At 58.1% G+C, this 14,441-nt stretch overlaps 4 protein-coding genes across 4 annotated transcripts; 3 read left to right on the forward strand and 1 right to left on the reverse strand.

Moving 5' to 3' along the window:
• Positions 1 to 140: 140 nt before the first annotated feature.
• Positions 141 to 4,760, forward strand: GLOTRDRAFT_140172 (uncharacterized protein; the record flags this gene model as incomplete). The annotated part of the gene is made up of 14 exons (XM_007870418.1): positions 141 to 375; positions 720 to 767; positions 814 to 894; positions 958 to 1,033; positions 1,128 to 1,143; positions 1,210 to 1,216; positions 1,283 to 1,292; positions 1,408 to 1,507; positions 1,580 to 1,636; positions 1,692 to 1,725; positions 1,780 to 1,896; positions 1,953 to 2,086; positions 2,164 to 3,826; positions 3,888 to 4,760. 14 exons carry the CDS (start codon positions 141 to 143, stop codon positions 4,535 to 4,537), a joined length of 3,228 nt encoding a protein of 1,075 aa, XP_007868609.1. The 3' UTR covers positions 4,538 to 4,760.
• A 751-nt stretch (positions 4,761 to 5,511) lies between these two features.
• Positions 5,512 to 6,306, reverse strand: GLOTRDRAFT_100922 (uncharacterized protein). The gene is made up of 2 exons (XM_007870419.1): positions 6,108 to 6,306; positions 5,512 to 6,055 (listed from the first exon to the last, which is right to left on the reverse strand). Exons 1-2 carry the CDS (start codon positions 6,194 to 6,196, stop codon positions 5,635 to 5,637), a joined length of 510 nt encoding a protein of 169 aa, XP_007868610.1. The 5' UTR covers positions 6,197 to 6,306; the 3' UTR covers positions 5,512 to 5,634.
• A 3,446-nt stretch (positions 6,307 to 9,752) lies between these two features.
• On the forward strand, positions 9,753 to 10,189 carry GLOTRDRAFT_100923 (uncharacterized protein). Its single transcript, XM_007870420.1, has 2 exons — positions 9,753 to 9,815; positions 9,876 to 10,189. Exons 1-2 carry the CDS (start codon positions 9,780 to 9,782, stop codon positions 10,017 to 10,019), a joined length of 180 nt encoding a protein of 59 aa, XP_007868611.1. The 5' UTR covers positions 9,753 to 9,779; the 3' UTR covers positions 10,020 to 10,189.
• A 2,074-nt stretch (positions 10,190 to 12,263) lies between these two features.
• On the forward strand, positions 12,264 to 14,431 carry GLOTRDRAFT_140174 (FAD/NAD P-binding domain-containing protein). The gene is made up of 5 exons (XM_007870421.1): positions 12,264 to 12,297; positions 12,343 to 13,089; positions 13,344 to 13,462; positions 13,516 to 13,645; positions 13,701 to 14,431. The coding sequence occupies exons 1-5, from the start codon at positions 12,277 to 12,279 to the stop codon at positions 14,217 to 14,219; spliced, it is 1,536 nt and encodes a 511-aa protein (XP_007868612.1). The 5' UTR covers positions 12,264 to 12,276; the 3' UTR covers positions 14,220 to 14,431.
• Positions 14,432 to 14,441: the final 10 nt, after the last annotated feature.

Here is a 14,441-nt window from a genome sequence, read left to right on the forward strand (position 1 = left end):
GACTTTAAAACCCGGCGGTGGCATTGAGCACCCCTTTGTTTGAACCAGCCGCCTATATAGCTCTTGTCCCTCGCTCCTTTGTCTGGCATTTCCTCTCTCTTCTGTGCCACTGCTTTGGAACGCAGACAACACGCCAAACGATGGATACGGAGTTTTCAGACGGAGAGGAGAGCTCTCTTACTTCCCTCTCCGATTACGAGCCCTCGTCCGAGGATGAAGAGGATAACGTGTACGTGCCTACCTCTAGACGCGGCTCTGCAGCCAATGCCACCGGCGCCGGGAAGAAAGCGGGTAAAGGGCAGAAGGGGGACTACGTGATCACGAACGCGTTGAGGCCACCCAGGACGACGCAGTATACCGCGAAATCGTTGTACGGTACGTTCAGTCTATATTTGCATCTTCCTTCCATTACTGCGCGCCTGTGGGGGATAAGGGGTGTATGCGGTGTTCACTTCTATTGTTCTGCCGATGCACATAGAACAATCGACATACCTCCTGTCCCTGTTTTCCATGGCTTCCCAAACTCGGTTATGCTTCGACATCACTGTGTTCGGGATCAGAGAGCGCTGGCTTTGTAGCATCGTCCCCGCACATTGCGGTTGGAGACGAAGAGCATCCTCTGATAAGCGCTGACGACGCTATTGTGGGCGCTTATATGCCCCTCTCATGAGGCGGCTGTCTCGCCAGAATCACCAGTGATTGATTTTCGCCACATATAGATCAAATCGTTGACGGATCAATCGATCTCGACCCGGAGTATCAAAGAGGTACACCGCTGCTGCCCTTTGTATGCGCCATACTGAAGCTCGTCAGATGTTGTCTGGACTGAAACGAAGCAATCGGGCCTCATTGACTCCATATTGCGGCATTACTACATCCCACCCATCATCTTCGGTGCGTCTTCCAGTACTTCACGAATCACCGAAGGAGGTCTTTGATGCCCCCATTTGTGTCCAGCTGTCATTTCGCACGATGACGGAACAGAACAGCGTGTATGTATTGATGGCAAGCAACGCTTGACGTCGATTCAGAGGTGGGTGGCACATCATATATGCTGTTTATTATCGTAGCATTGTTTCATCAGTTTACTGACTTGCGCCTTACACCACTCATGGTGTCGTTTCCAGGTTCATGGACGGGTTGGTGAGTACTCGAATATCTCATAGAAACACATAACATATCGTTAACTCATACATTCCCATATCACAGATTCCTCGTAAGTGTGTATACGAATACCTTGCATTAGTAACTAAATGCCGGTTTTGCAATGTTCACCATTCAGATAAAGATTCGTACGTATTCTTTGTCGGTATCCCATCATTCGGTGGCTCACCACTTTCATCACCTCCTGCGCTTCTCTCACCCGTTTCACGCTATTCAACCCATTTCATCACCAATCTCCATCAGCTTCACGAACGAGCGGTTATACTACAAGCAGACGCCGGGGTGCAAGCAAAAGCGAAGACTCCTATCGAGAGCATACATCAACCGCTTTGGTAACGAACAGGTGCAAATATCCGCATATACTTAGCGTGAAGAGCGTGTGCCTGACGGAATGGACCAATCTCCTTGGGTGTAGATATCTTGCGTCGAGTATGACGGCCTTAATGAGGACCAGGAACGAGAAATATTCCAGGTGACTTGCTTCTCGAATCAATGCGACTATGTCCTCACTTCGTGGCGTGTCGCAGAGAGTGCAACTTGGTGTAGCGCTGACCCCTGCAGGTGCGCACCACTGACTTTGGGTTGACTAAATCAACGCCACTGACTAGGTGGCAGAACGCATGCAAGCGCTGAACGGCCCGTTCTCTTCTTACATTCGTAACTTACAGCGTGCTGTACTCGGTCCGGCCCCGCAAGGATTCGGGAGCACCCTCGACTGGAGGACGGAGAGAGGTGTGTGCCCATCAGTCGAATAGAGAGGATCTGACCCATCTCTTTTCTCGCTTTAGGGAGGGACTTCCAGTGCATGCTGACGACAGTATATTTCGTGGAGCAGTACCCGTCATTCTCGCGATTCCCGCATACAGACGTGTTGGTGAAGTATATGGAAAAGCCAGGCATAGGGAAGGAAATCGAAGGGAAGGTGAGTCGTGTCGACTTGCATGACTCTCGCTTGTCTCTCGTCCTCTTGCGGCGATGATAGCTCATCCTGCCGTCTAGGTGCGCGATATGTTTGACGTGTATATCAAGCTTGCCGCCACCAGCGAATGCAATATTATCTTCCGTCGCCCTGCGCGCTTGAGCCCGATCGAGTTCGTCATGGTCGGCGTGCTCATCCACGGATGGATAGAGGCGAAGATGCCTTCTCGCAATACGAAGAAGAATAAAGACGGAAGCTGGATGGACGCGCTTGATCTCAAGGCGCTCACAGCGGCCATCCGCAGCATGCGGAAGAACGTGCGCGAGGAGCATGAAGACGTGCGAGGGAACGCGAAGGTTGCGAGGACGATGCAGGCGTTCATTCGGAAGACGGCTGCGGAGCTGAAAGGCGCAAAAGGTGATGCTGCCGTGGGCCAATTGGCTCAGGTGAAGAAACGGAAAAGAATAGTGGAAAGCGACGACGACGGGGATGAACAGTCTTTGAAGACCACTGCCGCGAAGAAAGGCGCGAGCAGGGGTAAAGGGCAGGCGAAGAGTGACGGGACCGGCTGGGGGCAAGCATCCACCACTAAATCACCTCTGACACTGAAGATTCCGAAGAATAAGAACGCAAGCGGTGCAGTGACCTCCGGTGTATCAGCTACACCTGGTCCCTCAAAGAAGGTTAACAATACGGTATCGACTGCATCAACGTCTGCGAGCGTGACAGTTGTCAGAAGATCAAAGAAGGCTGGCGGGGAGCAAGGCAATGCTCTGACGAATGCATCGAATACAAAGGGTTCGCAAGACACCGATGCTGAGAGCACGCAATCAGGTTCTTCACGGGTCAAGCGGACATCTAGGTTTGGACCGAAGCCTGGAGGTGAACGATCCTCGAGCGCAATGGCTTCACCTGTTATTCCCTCTCAGACCGCAAGTCAGCCCGCGGCGCAACCACCTGGACCGAAATCGGAACTTCGGAGAGTTGCTTCAGCAAATGCTGCCAGTACGATGTCGCGAGCAAAAGAACCAGTGCGACAATCTAGTGTTGCATCATCTATCGATACACCCCTATCTTCGCGATCTACTACGATCGACCATTCAGCGGGCATTCACAGGATCAAGCCAGAGGCAGCATCCCCGCCAGTGCAATTCGCGTCTCCGATGATGCCACCCCCGCAGCCTCCCAACGAGGCATCGCCGTTGCCGGCGGCCTGCCCATCTCCAGCATTCAGCACACCAACGACGAGCAACTATTCACCGAATATCCCCGTCAAGCGTGAGCATGAACCTTCGGTGCCATTTAGCTCTTCCATACCGAGTGGCACAGGCCCTTTGGATCGGCTAGAGCCTATAAGACGAGCTAGGGCTGCTCCCAGACCGCTCACGCCTGCTGATGCCGGCCCCGAAACAGGGCAAGTCCAGGTGGCTCCTGCTGCGATGCAGGCTACGCGGGATCCGAGGAGACGATCACCGCAGAATATGCAAATTGATATGGCACAACTGCATTCGATTCAACAGCAGTTATTACAGCAGGGATCACCTGCGTGCCCGCCACCTCCGCCGATCCTGAATACGATTGGAAGTGCTATTGCACCGCTGTCGGAGGTCGAGAAGGTCGAGAAGATTCTTCTCCAGGCAGGGGTCAAGCTTGAGCCATCTCAGTTCGCGACTCTTATGCAAGGGCCTTGTATCAACTCCCCTGTGCCGCCGTGTGCTTCGCAGCCTCAGATACCCGTCTTCAGTGAGTATCAACACTGTCTGTAATCGAGAGATGTTCTAACGAGCGAAAAATTTGGATTCAGGAACCACTCCTGGCAGTCAAGCACCACTGACGGGTAACACTCCGATAACCACGCCATCGCTTAGCCCCGACGTCCCATGTCCCCCTAAGTCAGAGAATCCGGTGTCGAACGCTCAATCGGGTTACGGAGTCCGTGCATCATCGGAGACTGGTATACCTATTCCCATGTCTTGTCTCGACGGTGACGCACAGCAGGCGCATGCACGTCGGCCGTGTTCTCCACCGCGCGAGCCCAGGGCGCTGCGAGCCTCTGATCGTATGCCATCGCAGTTGTCTCGCTCGGGATCCTATTCTCGACACGCACAATCGGCGTCTTCTGTTGCTTCGCACGATGAGGATCGTGACCGGGAGCGCAGGAGGGCATCATGGGATGACAGGTATAGTCGGGGCCGCAAGAGTTCGGACAAGTATGACTATGACTATGAGTACAAGAGGGATCGGGAAAGAGATAGAGATAGGCCAAGAGATGATAGGCCACGAGATAAGTACGACTCCCGGTATAGGGGGAGGGAGAGGTCACGATCCAGGTCCCGGGAGCGGGAGCGAGATAGAGATCGCTACGACCGCAGGAAGGATCATGATCGTCGAGAGAGCGACAGGGGGTGGAGTAGAAGAAGATCGAGAAGTCCCAGCAGCAAAATCCCGACCTGAAGGTACAGTTCATGCCGATGGAGAACCATGTCAATGCGAGGCCCTCTGGCCTCTGCTGCTTTGGGGATGCGTCTTCGAGGACGCGCGTGTCTGTCTACCATCGCTTACGCTTACACAGCGTCCTTCACCTTATAATCACATACGCTTCCCTTAATGGTCTCTATGAGCACCATCATGTTACATACGCGCCTTTATGATTTATGGTATATACGTTATGTCAAACCACGGTCCTTCGCCTTGCTCCTGATCTTCACAGAATGTTGCCACGTCAGTGAGACGACAGGTACACGGGAAGGAAAGTATTCATACTTCCGAGATGGTAGAGACAAACCCACTGCGGGGTTTCATTGGATAGTACAACAATGAGTTATACATTCAGATTGCAGGTCTGGAGAAAGATGTGATTATATAGCAGACGACAAGGCTGTATAAATTATCGATTGAAGGTCCGAATCATGAGATCATGTATCGTAGCGGCGCAAGCGCCAATCCCCGACTCCAGTCAGAAACCATCAAGTATTCCAGGTACTAGTGTCTGGTCAAGTTGCGGAATGCCAGTCTTGACGCGTACGGACACATACACAGTATCGATATAGTCCTGTCTTATATCTACATCAATATTTAAAGGGGTTTCCTCCCAGTCCCCGCTCAGAGATACTAGTCTCATTTGTAAGCCTCACTTGTGTCAATGCATCCTTTCATCGAATGCTACGCACTGCATCACTTTGACCTTTCACATCAGGTGTGTGTGGGCAGTTGTCTTCAAGTCAAAACGAAAGTGGCGTCGGTCCAGTCGGGACGTTGCTTACATGAGGTTCTCACGGCGAGAGCGAGTTGTATGGTGGAGCGACCATTTCTCCATTTCTTCCCGACAGAACCCTCCTCCCAACTACCGTGGGAGTCGGGGACCGGGACAGAGCAGAGATAACAATGCAAGATGGCTGCCGATAGCTGGAGCACCCAGCCTCCTCTCTCACTTCCGGTTTGCGAAAGTCAGGAAAGAGCCGTCCTGCTCAGCAGGCTTTGCCAGCGCGGCATTCCTACGAAACGCGGACTGTCAATCGATCGCGATCGCAGCGAAAGGCTGCTGCGGGCACTCACCAGCCCCAGTTGATGTCGCCACCGTCACCATTACGCCTGAAGGTGACAGTGTTGCCGAGGTACAGTTCGTACCCGATGGTCCCACCGACCTCGATCTCGATCTCGAAGTGCTGGTGCACCCAGTCCGGTGCCCTGCACGCCGTCGAACTTCGCCTCGTGGTCCGTGTGGCACGCGACGACGTTGATGGGCCCGTATTTTTTCGCCATGCCGTCGACGACGTTACGCACGCCGTTCGCGCGCTTCGTGTTGTCGCTCCCGCCCTGGCCGAGGATCGCGTCGAGCAGCTCGGCGACGCTGCCAGCGATGTCGGCGAACTGACGCTTCTCGAGGGTGCTGTTTGAGAATATCGGCTCGACGGAGCGGCGCCTAGGAGGCTGGAAGTCTGCATCGTCGAAGCAACTGGCGGGGAGTTTTGGGTAAGCTGGGCGTCCTGACTGTAAGGGTGAGGGAGATACTCACTCGCCGCAGCCGTCGTTGCCGCCGATGCACACACCGGTGCCGTCGGCGAGGGTGGTGAGGCCGTTGACCTTGCCCTTGCTCGTGTCGGCGCAGCCCATGAGAATCTGGACCGTCTCCTTTATCGCGTCCGGCTCCTTCTTATCCGCGTCGGTCACGTACACCGAGCCTGTCGCGCGCCACCTCAATAAAATAGACTAGATTTGTGGAACGCGAACGAGGACCCACAGCCCGGGGCGGAGGCGACGAGCCGCTCGCGCTGTACGTTCAGTGTTGGCTCTCGTCGAGCTGCCCGCTCCAGTCGTCCAGGATCGACTGGCAGGCGGCGAGCTCCGCGCCCTGCGTCGTGCCGCAGAAGACGTACCCGCGCGCCCCGAGTAGGCGGGCGAGTGGGGACGCGGCGCCTGCGAGCAGGATGACTGCGGAAGATAGCATTGTAAAGTGCGTGAGTAGGGATTAAGGCGATGTCAGGTATGGGTGTGTGTGTGTGTGTGTGCCGCCTGGTTATGCTGCCTTCCTTGGTTGATTCAGCTGGTCTTTATACCTCGCGGTTCGCCCCCAGGCGCTGAGTCGGCGGACGATGTCTTCTTACCTTGCAGACGGCCAGGCAATCGGGCGACCACCCATCGTAGACTACTCCACATAATGAAACGCGAAGGCCTTCGGCGACTGAGCGAGTAGTGAAGGCCATTGACACCGCTGTCAGTGAGCCATCATGATCACGCTCAAGCCCAAGTGTGCAGGCCACCTCAACCGATGGAGCGCAAAGCAGACCATGGCGTGTCTTCATCACGGATTGTCTTGTTCACCGCCCTGGTGAGGAGTACTTAGCGCAGCGTCAAAGTCCTGGTTAGCGAGAGGTCCTCGACGGATCGAAGTGATTAGGTGGAGCGCCTTCAACAACAGAGTGGAGCACAGCCACATCTAACCGATGCCGGCGGCGTCTGCGATTCAAAGCCTTCTCCATTGGATTCGGAACTGTTCGCGCACCTCCTTGGATAATAGTGCCAGCCATCGCGACGAATTCCGCATCATTTCGTGTGTGTAACTCTTCCCGATTTCTTCGACGTGGCAATCCCAGCGACGGCCGACCTTCGCAACAGCACTGGCCGAAGCGACGGTGCGTGGTGCGAACAGACTGGCCCTGTGCTGACGTCGGAAAATGCCCGCGCCAGCCGCTGACGATCCCCGAGTTCAGCGCAAGGAAATGACAAGCCGCCCGCCCGTCATCATGCGCTCACCCCGGTGATCGGCTCTGGCGGGGCGGACGTGCAGTGCTCGAGCGCCCATCATGTCCTCCCCTGCTCCCTCGTCCCCACGGAGCCCTTTGCCACCCGCAGCACCTCCGGGCTGCGTTGGAACGGCGGGCGGGCTCTGCGCGCGAGAGGCGGGCGCGGCGGAAGTGAGCCCTGAAGACGAGGTGGGGGGTATCGGATCACCTGCATTATTCCCGCGTCGCCGTAGCCATGTTCGCTGTGCGCCCAGCGGTGGTTGACGTACCCGCCCCGGCGCTCGCCGCGCAATATAGTTCGTTCGTTCGTTCGTTCGTTCGTCTAGACGATTGTCAGGTATATCCCGGGGTATCTTGTGTGCAAATCGAGGCGCGCGCAACGCACATCGGGGCGGGAGTCGAGGGGAGCGGGCTGCATCCGCGCGTGGTCAGCATACATGGCAGTGGGCATCGCCTTGGAAGCGCCCGTCCGCGGTTGGACGGGCACGCACCCGAAGACGAGGCCGACAGGACGGAGCCCAGCGCCTGCCCCTCCCTCCCCCCAGGCAGATACAGGGCCCGCCGCGTATGGGTCGACCAGAGATCATGAGGCGCGTGCGCAGGGGAAGAGCCCAGCGCTGCGACGGTCGCCTGTAGCACATCAGAGGGAAAGACGGGGTACGACGCACGGGTCCGGCTCTCGTTGTATTTCTGCGTCCCCGCCCGTCCCCCGACCCGACCGCTCCACCCGTTTGCGGCGCAGGGAGGGGAGGGGGAGGGCAGGTACGCCGGGCCGGATGCGAGTGTAGGGGCATAACGTCGCCGGCAGGGTCGTCCCTATACCCACACCGTCGGATCCCCGGGAAGCGCGGTGGGGTGTCTTCCGGGCGAGTGCGAGGTGATGGGTTGTGGGTTGTGGGGCTGAGGACGGGCAGGGATCGCGATGAGGACGTCGATATCGATATCCTCCCCTGCGAGGTAGCCTGACCTGTGTCCTTCCATCATATCCGTGGGCTGTTCGAGAGGAGACACGCCCAGGGGGCGCTGCGCTGAACTGAGAAAGGCAACGTGCGGCGACGTGTAACCCGAGTCGCGTTGAAACGCCGGCATTCTGCATACATACTACTATATGATTTGGCCGGCGTGTATATGGTGAACACCTGTTTCGAATAAGGCAGAACAGATGCACATATATGCAAAGTCATGCGTTCAAACTTCACAGCACTTCCTAGCTATGACGCGAACCCGGAGTCGGGCGCGCGCACGGTACGCTGCTGCGACTGTGTACAACCCGGGGCAAGGAACGATTTGCTTGGGTTGTTCTCGAGGAGCAGCTGAGGTACGCTGACACATCCAGTTGTGAGTGCGGCCACCTGAGACGTTGTCGACAGCGGAATCCATATGAGGACTTCATGACGTCACCTTCACCGCGGTCACATGACCCCGCGCGTTTCGTCGATTGCCGCCCAGCGCGTCCGCGACGGGCTGCGACGCGACCACCGGACGCCCTCCCTCGCACCAGACATGGACGCGCCTACCCCCACACCCGCGCTCAAATTCAAACCCGTCCCGCGCCCGTTCCCCATGGCGCCTAGGACGCTCAACCCCGCCCCTTCACTCGCCATCGACCTCAAACGCGCCGCGGACAAAGAAAGAGAAAAGGCGCGGCCCACGCCCGCGACGCTTTTCGACCGCCCTGGGAAGCAGGCGCTCGCCTCGCCCTCACCCGCGGCGCCGTACAGGAACTGCTCGAACTGCCACCAGCTGCGCGTCCCGCCGTCGGACGTGCACAAGACGTGCTTCAAGTGCCGCGAGAAGGACCGCCGGAAAAGGATGCGCAGGGCTGCTGCTGCGAGTGCGAGTGCCCAGGAGACGCCGATCACTGCTGACCTGCACCGGAAGAGGGTCTACGACACGCAGCCGTCCCAGGAGGAGGAGAAGCCGCTGCTCGCGGCCTCCCAGCGGGATGCCCTCACTCTAAAACGCCCGCGCGAGCCAGAGACCGCCGCCGCTCACCCCGCCCCGCGCACGCCCTCCGTCGCCGCCGCGCCCGCCCCGACGCCCTACCAAACGTCCACGCTGCTCATGCGCGCGCTCTCCGCCGCGGCTTCCGCGCGCGGGAGCGTGCTGTTCGCGGGCACGTTCTCCATCGTGAGGAGCCCCGCGACGGACCACGCGCGGCGCGTCGCGAAGGTGGTCAAGGAGCTCCGGCGGAGCTGCGCGCCCGCGCGCGGGGCGTTCGCGTGCGTACCAGCCTCCTCTTTTTGTGGCGCTTGGGTGCTCTCTTTCCTTTCTTGCGTGTGCTTGGGGTATTCGTGGTGCTGACGACGGTGGTGCGCAGGTCGACGGGCACAGTTATCACGTCCTCCCCGTGGATACGCAGGGAAGAGTTCCCCTGCCTGTGCTACTCCTCCTCCTGCTCCCCCACCCCCTCCAGCGCAACCCAACCGCCGACGAAGAAACCCAAAACGCTCATGGGGTACTTCTCCTCTTCCCCCGGTTCCTCGCAGGTACCTCACACCCCACGCCCCACCCGAACCTCCCCACGCACTGACGCGGATATGCTACAGGTGAAGAGCGAAGACGGCGTGGAAATGGGGACGGAAAAGAGGAAGGGAAAATGCAACGGCTTCCTGCGCATCACCGCGAGCGACGACGCGGCCCACCCGCTGTTCGCGGGGCAGCGCGTCGTCGTGCACGTCGAGCATCCCTAGCGCGGGTATCTTATTTTTTTCTTATTTCCTTTTGTGTCGGGGCTCTCGATTTGGATATGACGCGTGCTGGATATAAGAAGTTGTAGATGATGCTAGGCTACATTTTGTATACTCCGGACAGACACGGACGGCGAGCTGGATTTCCCGCGTAGGCGGGCTACCGGTATATTATATATATCACAGTAGACGGTGGCGTCACCTGATGTATTTTGTGAAAAGGCGAGCTGGCGCAGGGGGGTCATGTCGATGGGTCGACCGCATGCCTTCGATTATGCAAGTGCCGCGGGGGCGGCGGGCGTTCTTGCGGGGAATGGTGCTTGCAGAGGGGCCGGCCTGACCGGGACAGGCGATGGAGCGTCTCGCGTACGGTATCCGATGTGCGTGTCCGGTCTCCGGCACTGAACTCGGGGGTTCTGCACGTGCTGGCCCTGGTGCAGGGAGGAAGATGTGCCGCGCGTTCCGGGGAAATGCGCCCAGGAGGTCGGGAATGGGGATGGTGCGCACCGCACCCGAGCTATGGTCTGCTGAGCGTGACGAGTGGCTATGGTCGTCGGATCAAAGAGCCAGATACGCTGCGAGTGGACGACGAGGGAGGAGGGCGCTCCGAGCCAGGTAAGTGGTCCCGTAAGACAGGTGTGCAGCACGCTGCAATCGGTAGGACAAGCGGAACGTGCTTACAAGAAGAGAACTCGGTCTTATCCCATCGCGGTCGAGTCAGCGGTGCCATTCCAGCAGCGAACACCTTTCTGCGCAACTATGCGAGCGGGCGGTCGCCGAGCGCGAACGACCCTCCGCTTCTCTGGTGCGGACTCGTAAGTATACGCGGCGACCAAGTTCGCGGGCAGAGTCGCACGCCCACGATCCCCGCCATCTGGAGGGCAATGTCCCACCGAATCGCACGCCCGAGCGCGTGTCCGGGGTATACATGGGGAATGATTGGTCGTGCATTCGGCGGTGTCCGGTGGACCCAAACAGCTGGAGGGAACGCTGGATTGCATGTCATTTAGACGCCCCGAGAGAATGGACCGTGGATATAATGTCCGTGTCTGTGCGGGGATACCTGGTAACGCGCTGACTAGCGCCGACGTATTGATCCCGGCAAATCTGATACTCGCATCGCCCGCCTCGGTCGGGGTATCGATCTTGGACTGTAAGCCCATGGAGGTCAGCCAGTCGAGACAACGGAGGAGAGTACAGGTACACACGGCCGATGGTGACGTATTTTCAGTGCACTCCCGTGCGAGGAAATACAAATCCGCTGATGAATTTCGAATACCAGGCGAACTAGCCGTGTTTGCGACTGTGCGAGGGCAGATGGCACCTCAGCGTGTGCCGAGACATAGGACGTACTGCCGTACCCTATCTGTATGGTTCCCTCATCTTGATTCTTCGGCCAATCCAGTTGCCTGTCTATTATAGTTAAGCTTGGCCACAAACCCATCCGTCCAATAGCAGGCGCGCTCCAAAGCTTCACGGAGGCAGGAAGTGGCATCTATATATCTACGAATGGGAGCACAGCAGGCGCCCGATGAGAACGCAATCTGGCTTGCTCGACGCTTCGACTTCGATGGACACGACCCATGGATCGGCATCAAACGCACATAAAGCGGTGAACTGGGTAATCTGTGGCTGTTCCTTTCATCCTCCGCTATTCATGCTGAACAAATTCGAGTCGTGATCAACTCTGCGGCGCGCCTCCATCAGCCGGACGGAGCTCACCTGCACTATCCTGCAGTCCCGAGCAGAGGCCCGCGACGACGGCGAGCGCCTGCTGTCTGTACTGTTCTCGCGGACTGGCAGAGACGTGCCCGCGTGATAGGCCAGCATGAACGTTTTGGAGGAGCCGTGGGGAGTGATATAGCTATTAGAGGCATCACCGCAATTAACTCCTCCCGCCTGTCCGGTACCGAGTGCCCATACCGAATAAACGACTTTGCATACCAATTACCATACGCTGCAAGCGCGCCGATGATACGAGCCCGACGACGGACTGACCCACTGCCTGTGATGACGCCCAATCGCCAGCGGAATGGCAATGGTGAATATCCGGATGGGACAAGTACCCTTACAGCGTCACAAAATAACTGTAAATCCTCGGACGAGCCCCCGTATGGCAGGCGGAACCCTAACCAGAGTGTGCGGACCGTATGCTAGGCACTAAAATTAGGATAATCCAATTATCACCCATGGGCAAGCATAAAACAGATCGCATTCCCGCCCGCGATGAAGGCCAACAGTCCCCCTCGCAGCTGCAGCCATGAGCGTTCCCCAGCCACAAGTGAGTATCCCGTTCAGCGCGCCTCCCCCGCTCACCCGCCACCAGCACTACGTCCCGGCCGACGCCGCCGCCAGTGCCGAGGGAGTTTCCCACAACCTCAACCTATACGGTGGGCGCAAGGCGCCGCTGTCCCTTAACATCCTCCTCGTCGGGTGCGGGCTCGGCGGGCTCGCAGCCGCGCACTGTCTCAGCCAGGCGGGGCACAGGGTCACCGTATTCGAGAGCGCGCCGGCGATCGGCGAGGTCGGCGCCGGCATCCAGGTCACGCCCAACGTCAGCCGCCTGCTCATCCGCTGGGGCCTCGGCGAGCAGCTGAGCAAGATCGCGGTGAAGCCGGAGGCCATCGTGTTCAGGCGGTATAGCACGGGCGAGAGGGTCGGCTATGCGCGGTGGGGAGACAAGATCGAGAAGGAGTACGGCGCGCCGTACGTGCATATCCACAGAGCTGACTTCCACAAGCTCCTCTTCGACCTCGCGAAGGATCAAGTTGAGCTAAAGTTGAACTCGACTGTCACGCATATCGAGCCTGGCCCTGACTCCGTTTCGATAACATTGCATACTGGGGAGAAGTTTACCGGCGACCTCCTAGTCGGCGCAGATGGCGTGAAGAGTCTCATCCGCACGGTGGTTCTCGGCAAGACGACGAATGCGGAGCCCACGGGGGACGCTGCGTATCGAGCAGTTATCCCCACCGAACTTATGGAGAAGGATCCGGACTTGAAGCCGTTTGTGGACACGCCGGAGATGACGGGCTGGATGGCGCCCGGGAGACATCTCATGGCATACAATATTGTGAGTGCTCTATTTATTGTGAGCCGTTTCCGCAGCGCCAGCGGTCACTATCCCGCAATACTATGTAGTGAGATCGCGTTCGAATGCACGGCCGAGGCCTGTGTAGTATGCAGCGCTTTGGGCGTCAGAAACCGTACCCGTCCGGCGCGCGTGTGCATCCGAACGCACTTTATGGTGCTACGGGGGGTTGATACACTGGCGTTGCGGCGACATCAATATTCTGTAATAAACCCTGCTAATCCTTCCCCACGCAGCGAGCAAAGAAGCTCTTTAATCTTGTGCTCTTGCATCCAGATGATGGATCAGTGGAGTCTTGGACAGCAGAGGGGAGCGCAGACAAGATGCGGGCCGACTTCGCCGACTTTGAGCCTCGGTGAGTACGTGATGATTCTCATCGCCGACCAATGTCTCATGCCCCACGTCCAGAGTACGGAAACTACTCAACTTTGTCTCTTCCACTCTGAAATGGCGTCTGATGGACCGGCGACCGCTCGACAACTGGGTGCACGAGTCCGGACGCATCGTCCTGCTAGGTGACGCATGCCATCCCATGCTTGTATGTACCCTTTCCCGCCTCTGCTACTCACGTTTGCTGATAACGTCGGTCATAGCCTTACCGTGCCCAAGGCGCCGCGATGGCGATCGAGGACGCCGCCGTCCTCGGCAACCTCTTCTCGCGCGTCTCGCACCAATCCCAGATCAAGCCGCTCCTGCACGCGTACATGTCCCTGCGTCTGCCGCGCACGGCGGACACGCAGAACCAGTCGCGGCTGAACCAGCACATCTTCCACCTGCCCGACGGGCCCGAGCAGGAGAAGCGCGACGAGGCGATGAAGCAGGCGATGCGCGCCGAGCTCAAGGCCGTGCTGTCGTCGAACGACCCCGAGGAGATAAAGACCGCGGACGTGTGGGGCCGCGAGCCGGAGGAGGTGCGCAGGCAGATCGAGCGGGAGTTGCAGGATTTCAAGGACGACGATGCGAACCACGAGGGGAACCCGAACCAGTGGGCGGACCGCAAGAAGAGCGAGGTGCAGTTCGGGTACGACGCGGACCGCGAGGCGGAGCGGTGGTGGGAGGAGGTCGGGCGCGGCCTGTTCGAGCAGGAGGAGAAGGCGATGAGTAAGTTGTGATCTGCTGCTGCGTGGGTGTGCTGAGCGGCGGTTAGGTTGATCTGGGCATGGGGGGTGGTGCGTGGAATGTATTTTTACTTGTAGCATTTTGATTATTGGACGCGTTGAGATTGCGTTCGTTGTTGTAGGTGTACAAACTATTTGACGGATAGAGTCTACTCACACCCACGCCTTCTGATCGTCATCCCGCTGCGATCGGACCTATACCGTATGGACGCCGTA

Source organism: Gloeophyllum trabeum (assembly GCF_000344685.1).
Source record: "Gloeophyllum trabeum ATCC 11539 unplaced genomic scaffold GLOTRscaffold_00011, whole genome shotgun sequence".
NCBI lineage: Eukaryota > Fungi > Basidiomycota > Agaricomycetes > Gloeophyllales > Gloeophyllaceae > Gloeophyllum > Gloeophyllum trabeum.

Excerpts from the sequence above, each read along its gene's own strand:
- GLOTRDRAFT_100922 (XM_007870419.1), bottom strand. The coding sequence starts at position 6,196 with ATGGGCTGCGCCGACACGAGCAAGGGCAAGGTCAACGGCCTCACCACC. Across the intron at positions 6,056-6,107 it reads TGCATCGGCGGCAACGACGG|CCAAAACTCCCCGCCAGTTG; the intron begins CTGCGGCGAGTG and ends CGCCCAGCTTAC.
- GLOTRDRAFT_100923 (XM_007870420.1), top strand. The coding sequence starts at position 9,780 with ATGGGGTACTTCTCCTCTTCCCCCGGTTCCTCGCAG. Across the intron at positions 9,816-9,875 it reads CTTCCCCCGGTTCCTCGCAG|GTGAAGAGCGAAGACGGCGT; the intron begins GTACCTCACACC and ends GATATGCTACAG.
- GLOTRDRAFT_140174 (XM_007870421.1), top strand. The coding sequence starts at position 12,277 with ATGAGCGTTCCCCAGCCACAA. Across the intron at positions 13,090-13,343 it reads ATCTCATGGCATACAATATT|CGAGCAAAGAAGCTCTTTAA; the intron begins GTGAGTGCTCTA and ends TTCCCCACGCAG. Across the intron at positions 13,646-13,700 it reads ACGCATGCCATCCCATGCTT|CCTTACCGTGCCCAAGGCGC; the intron begins GTATGTACCCTT and ends CGTCGGTCATAG.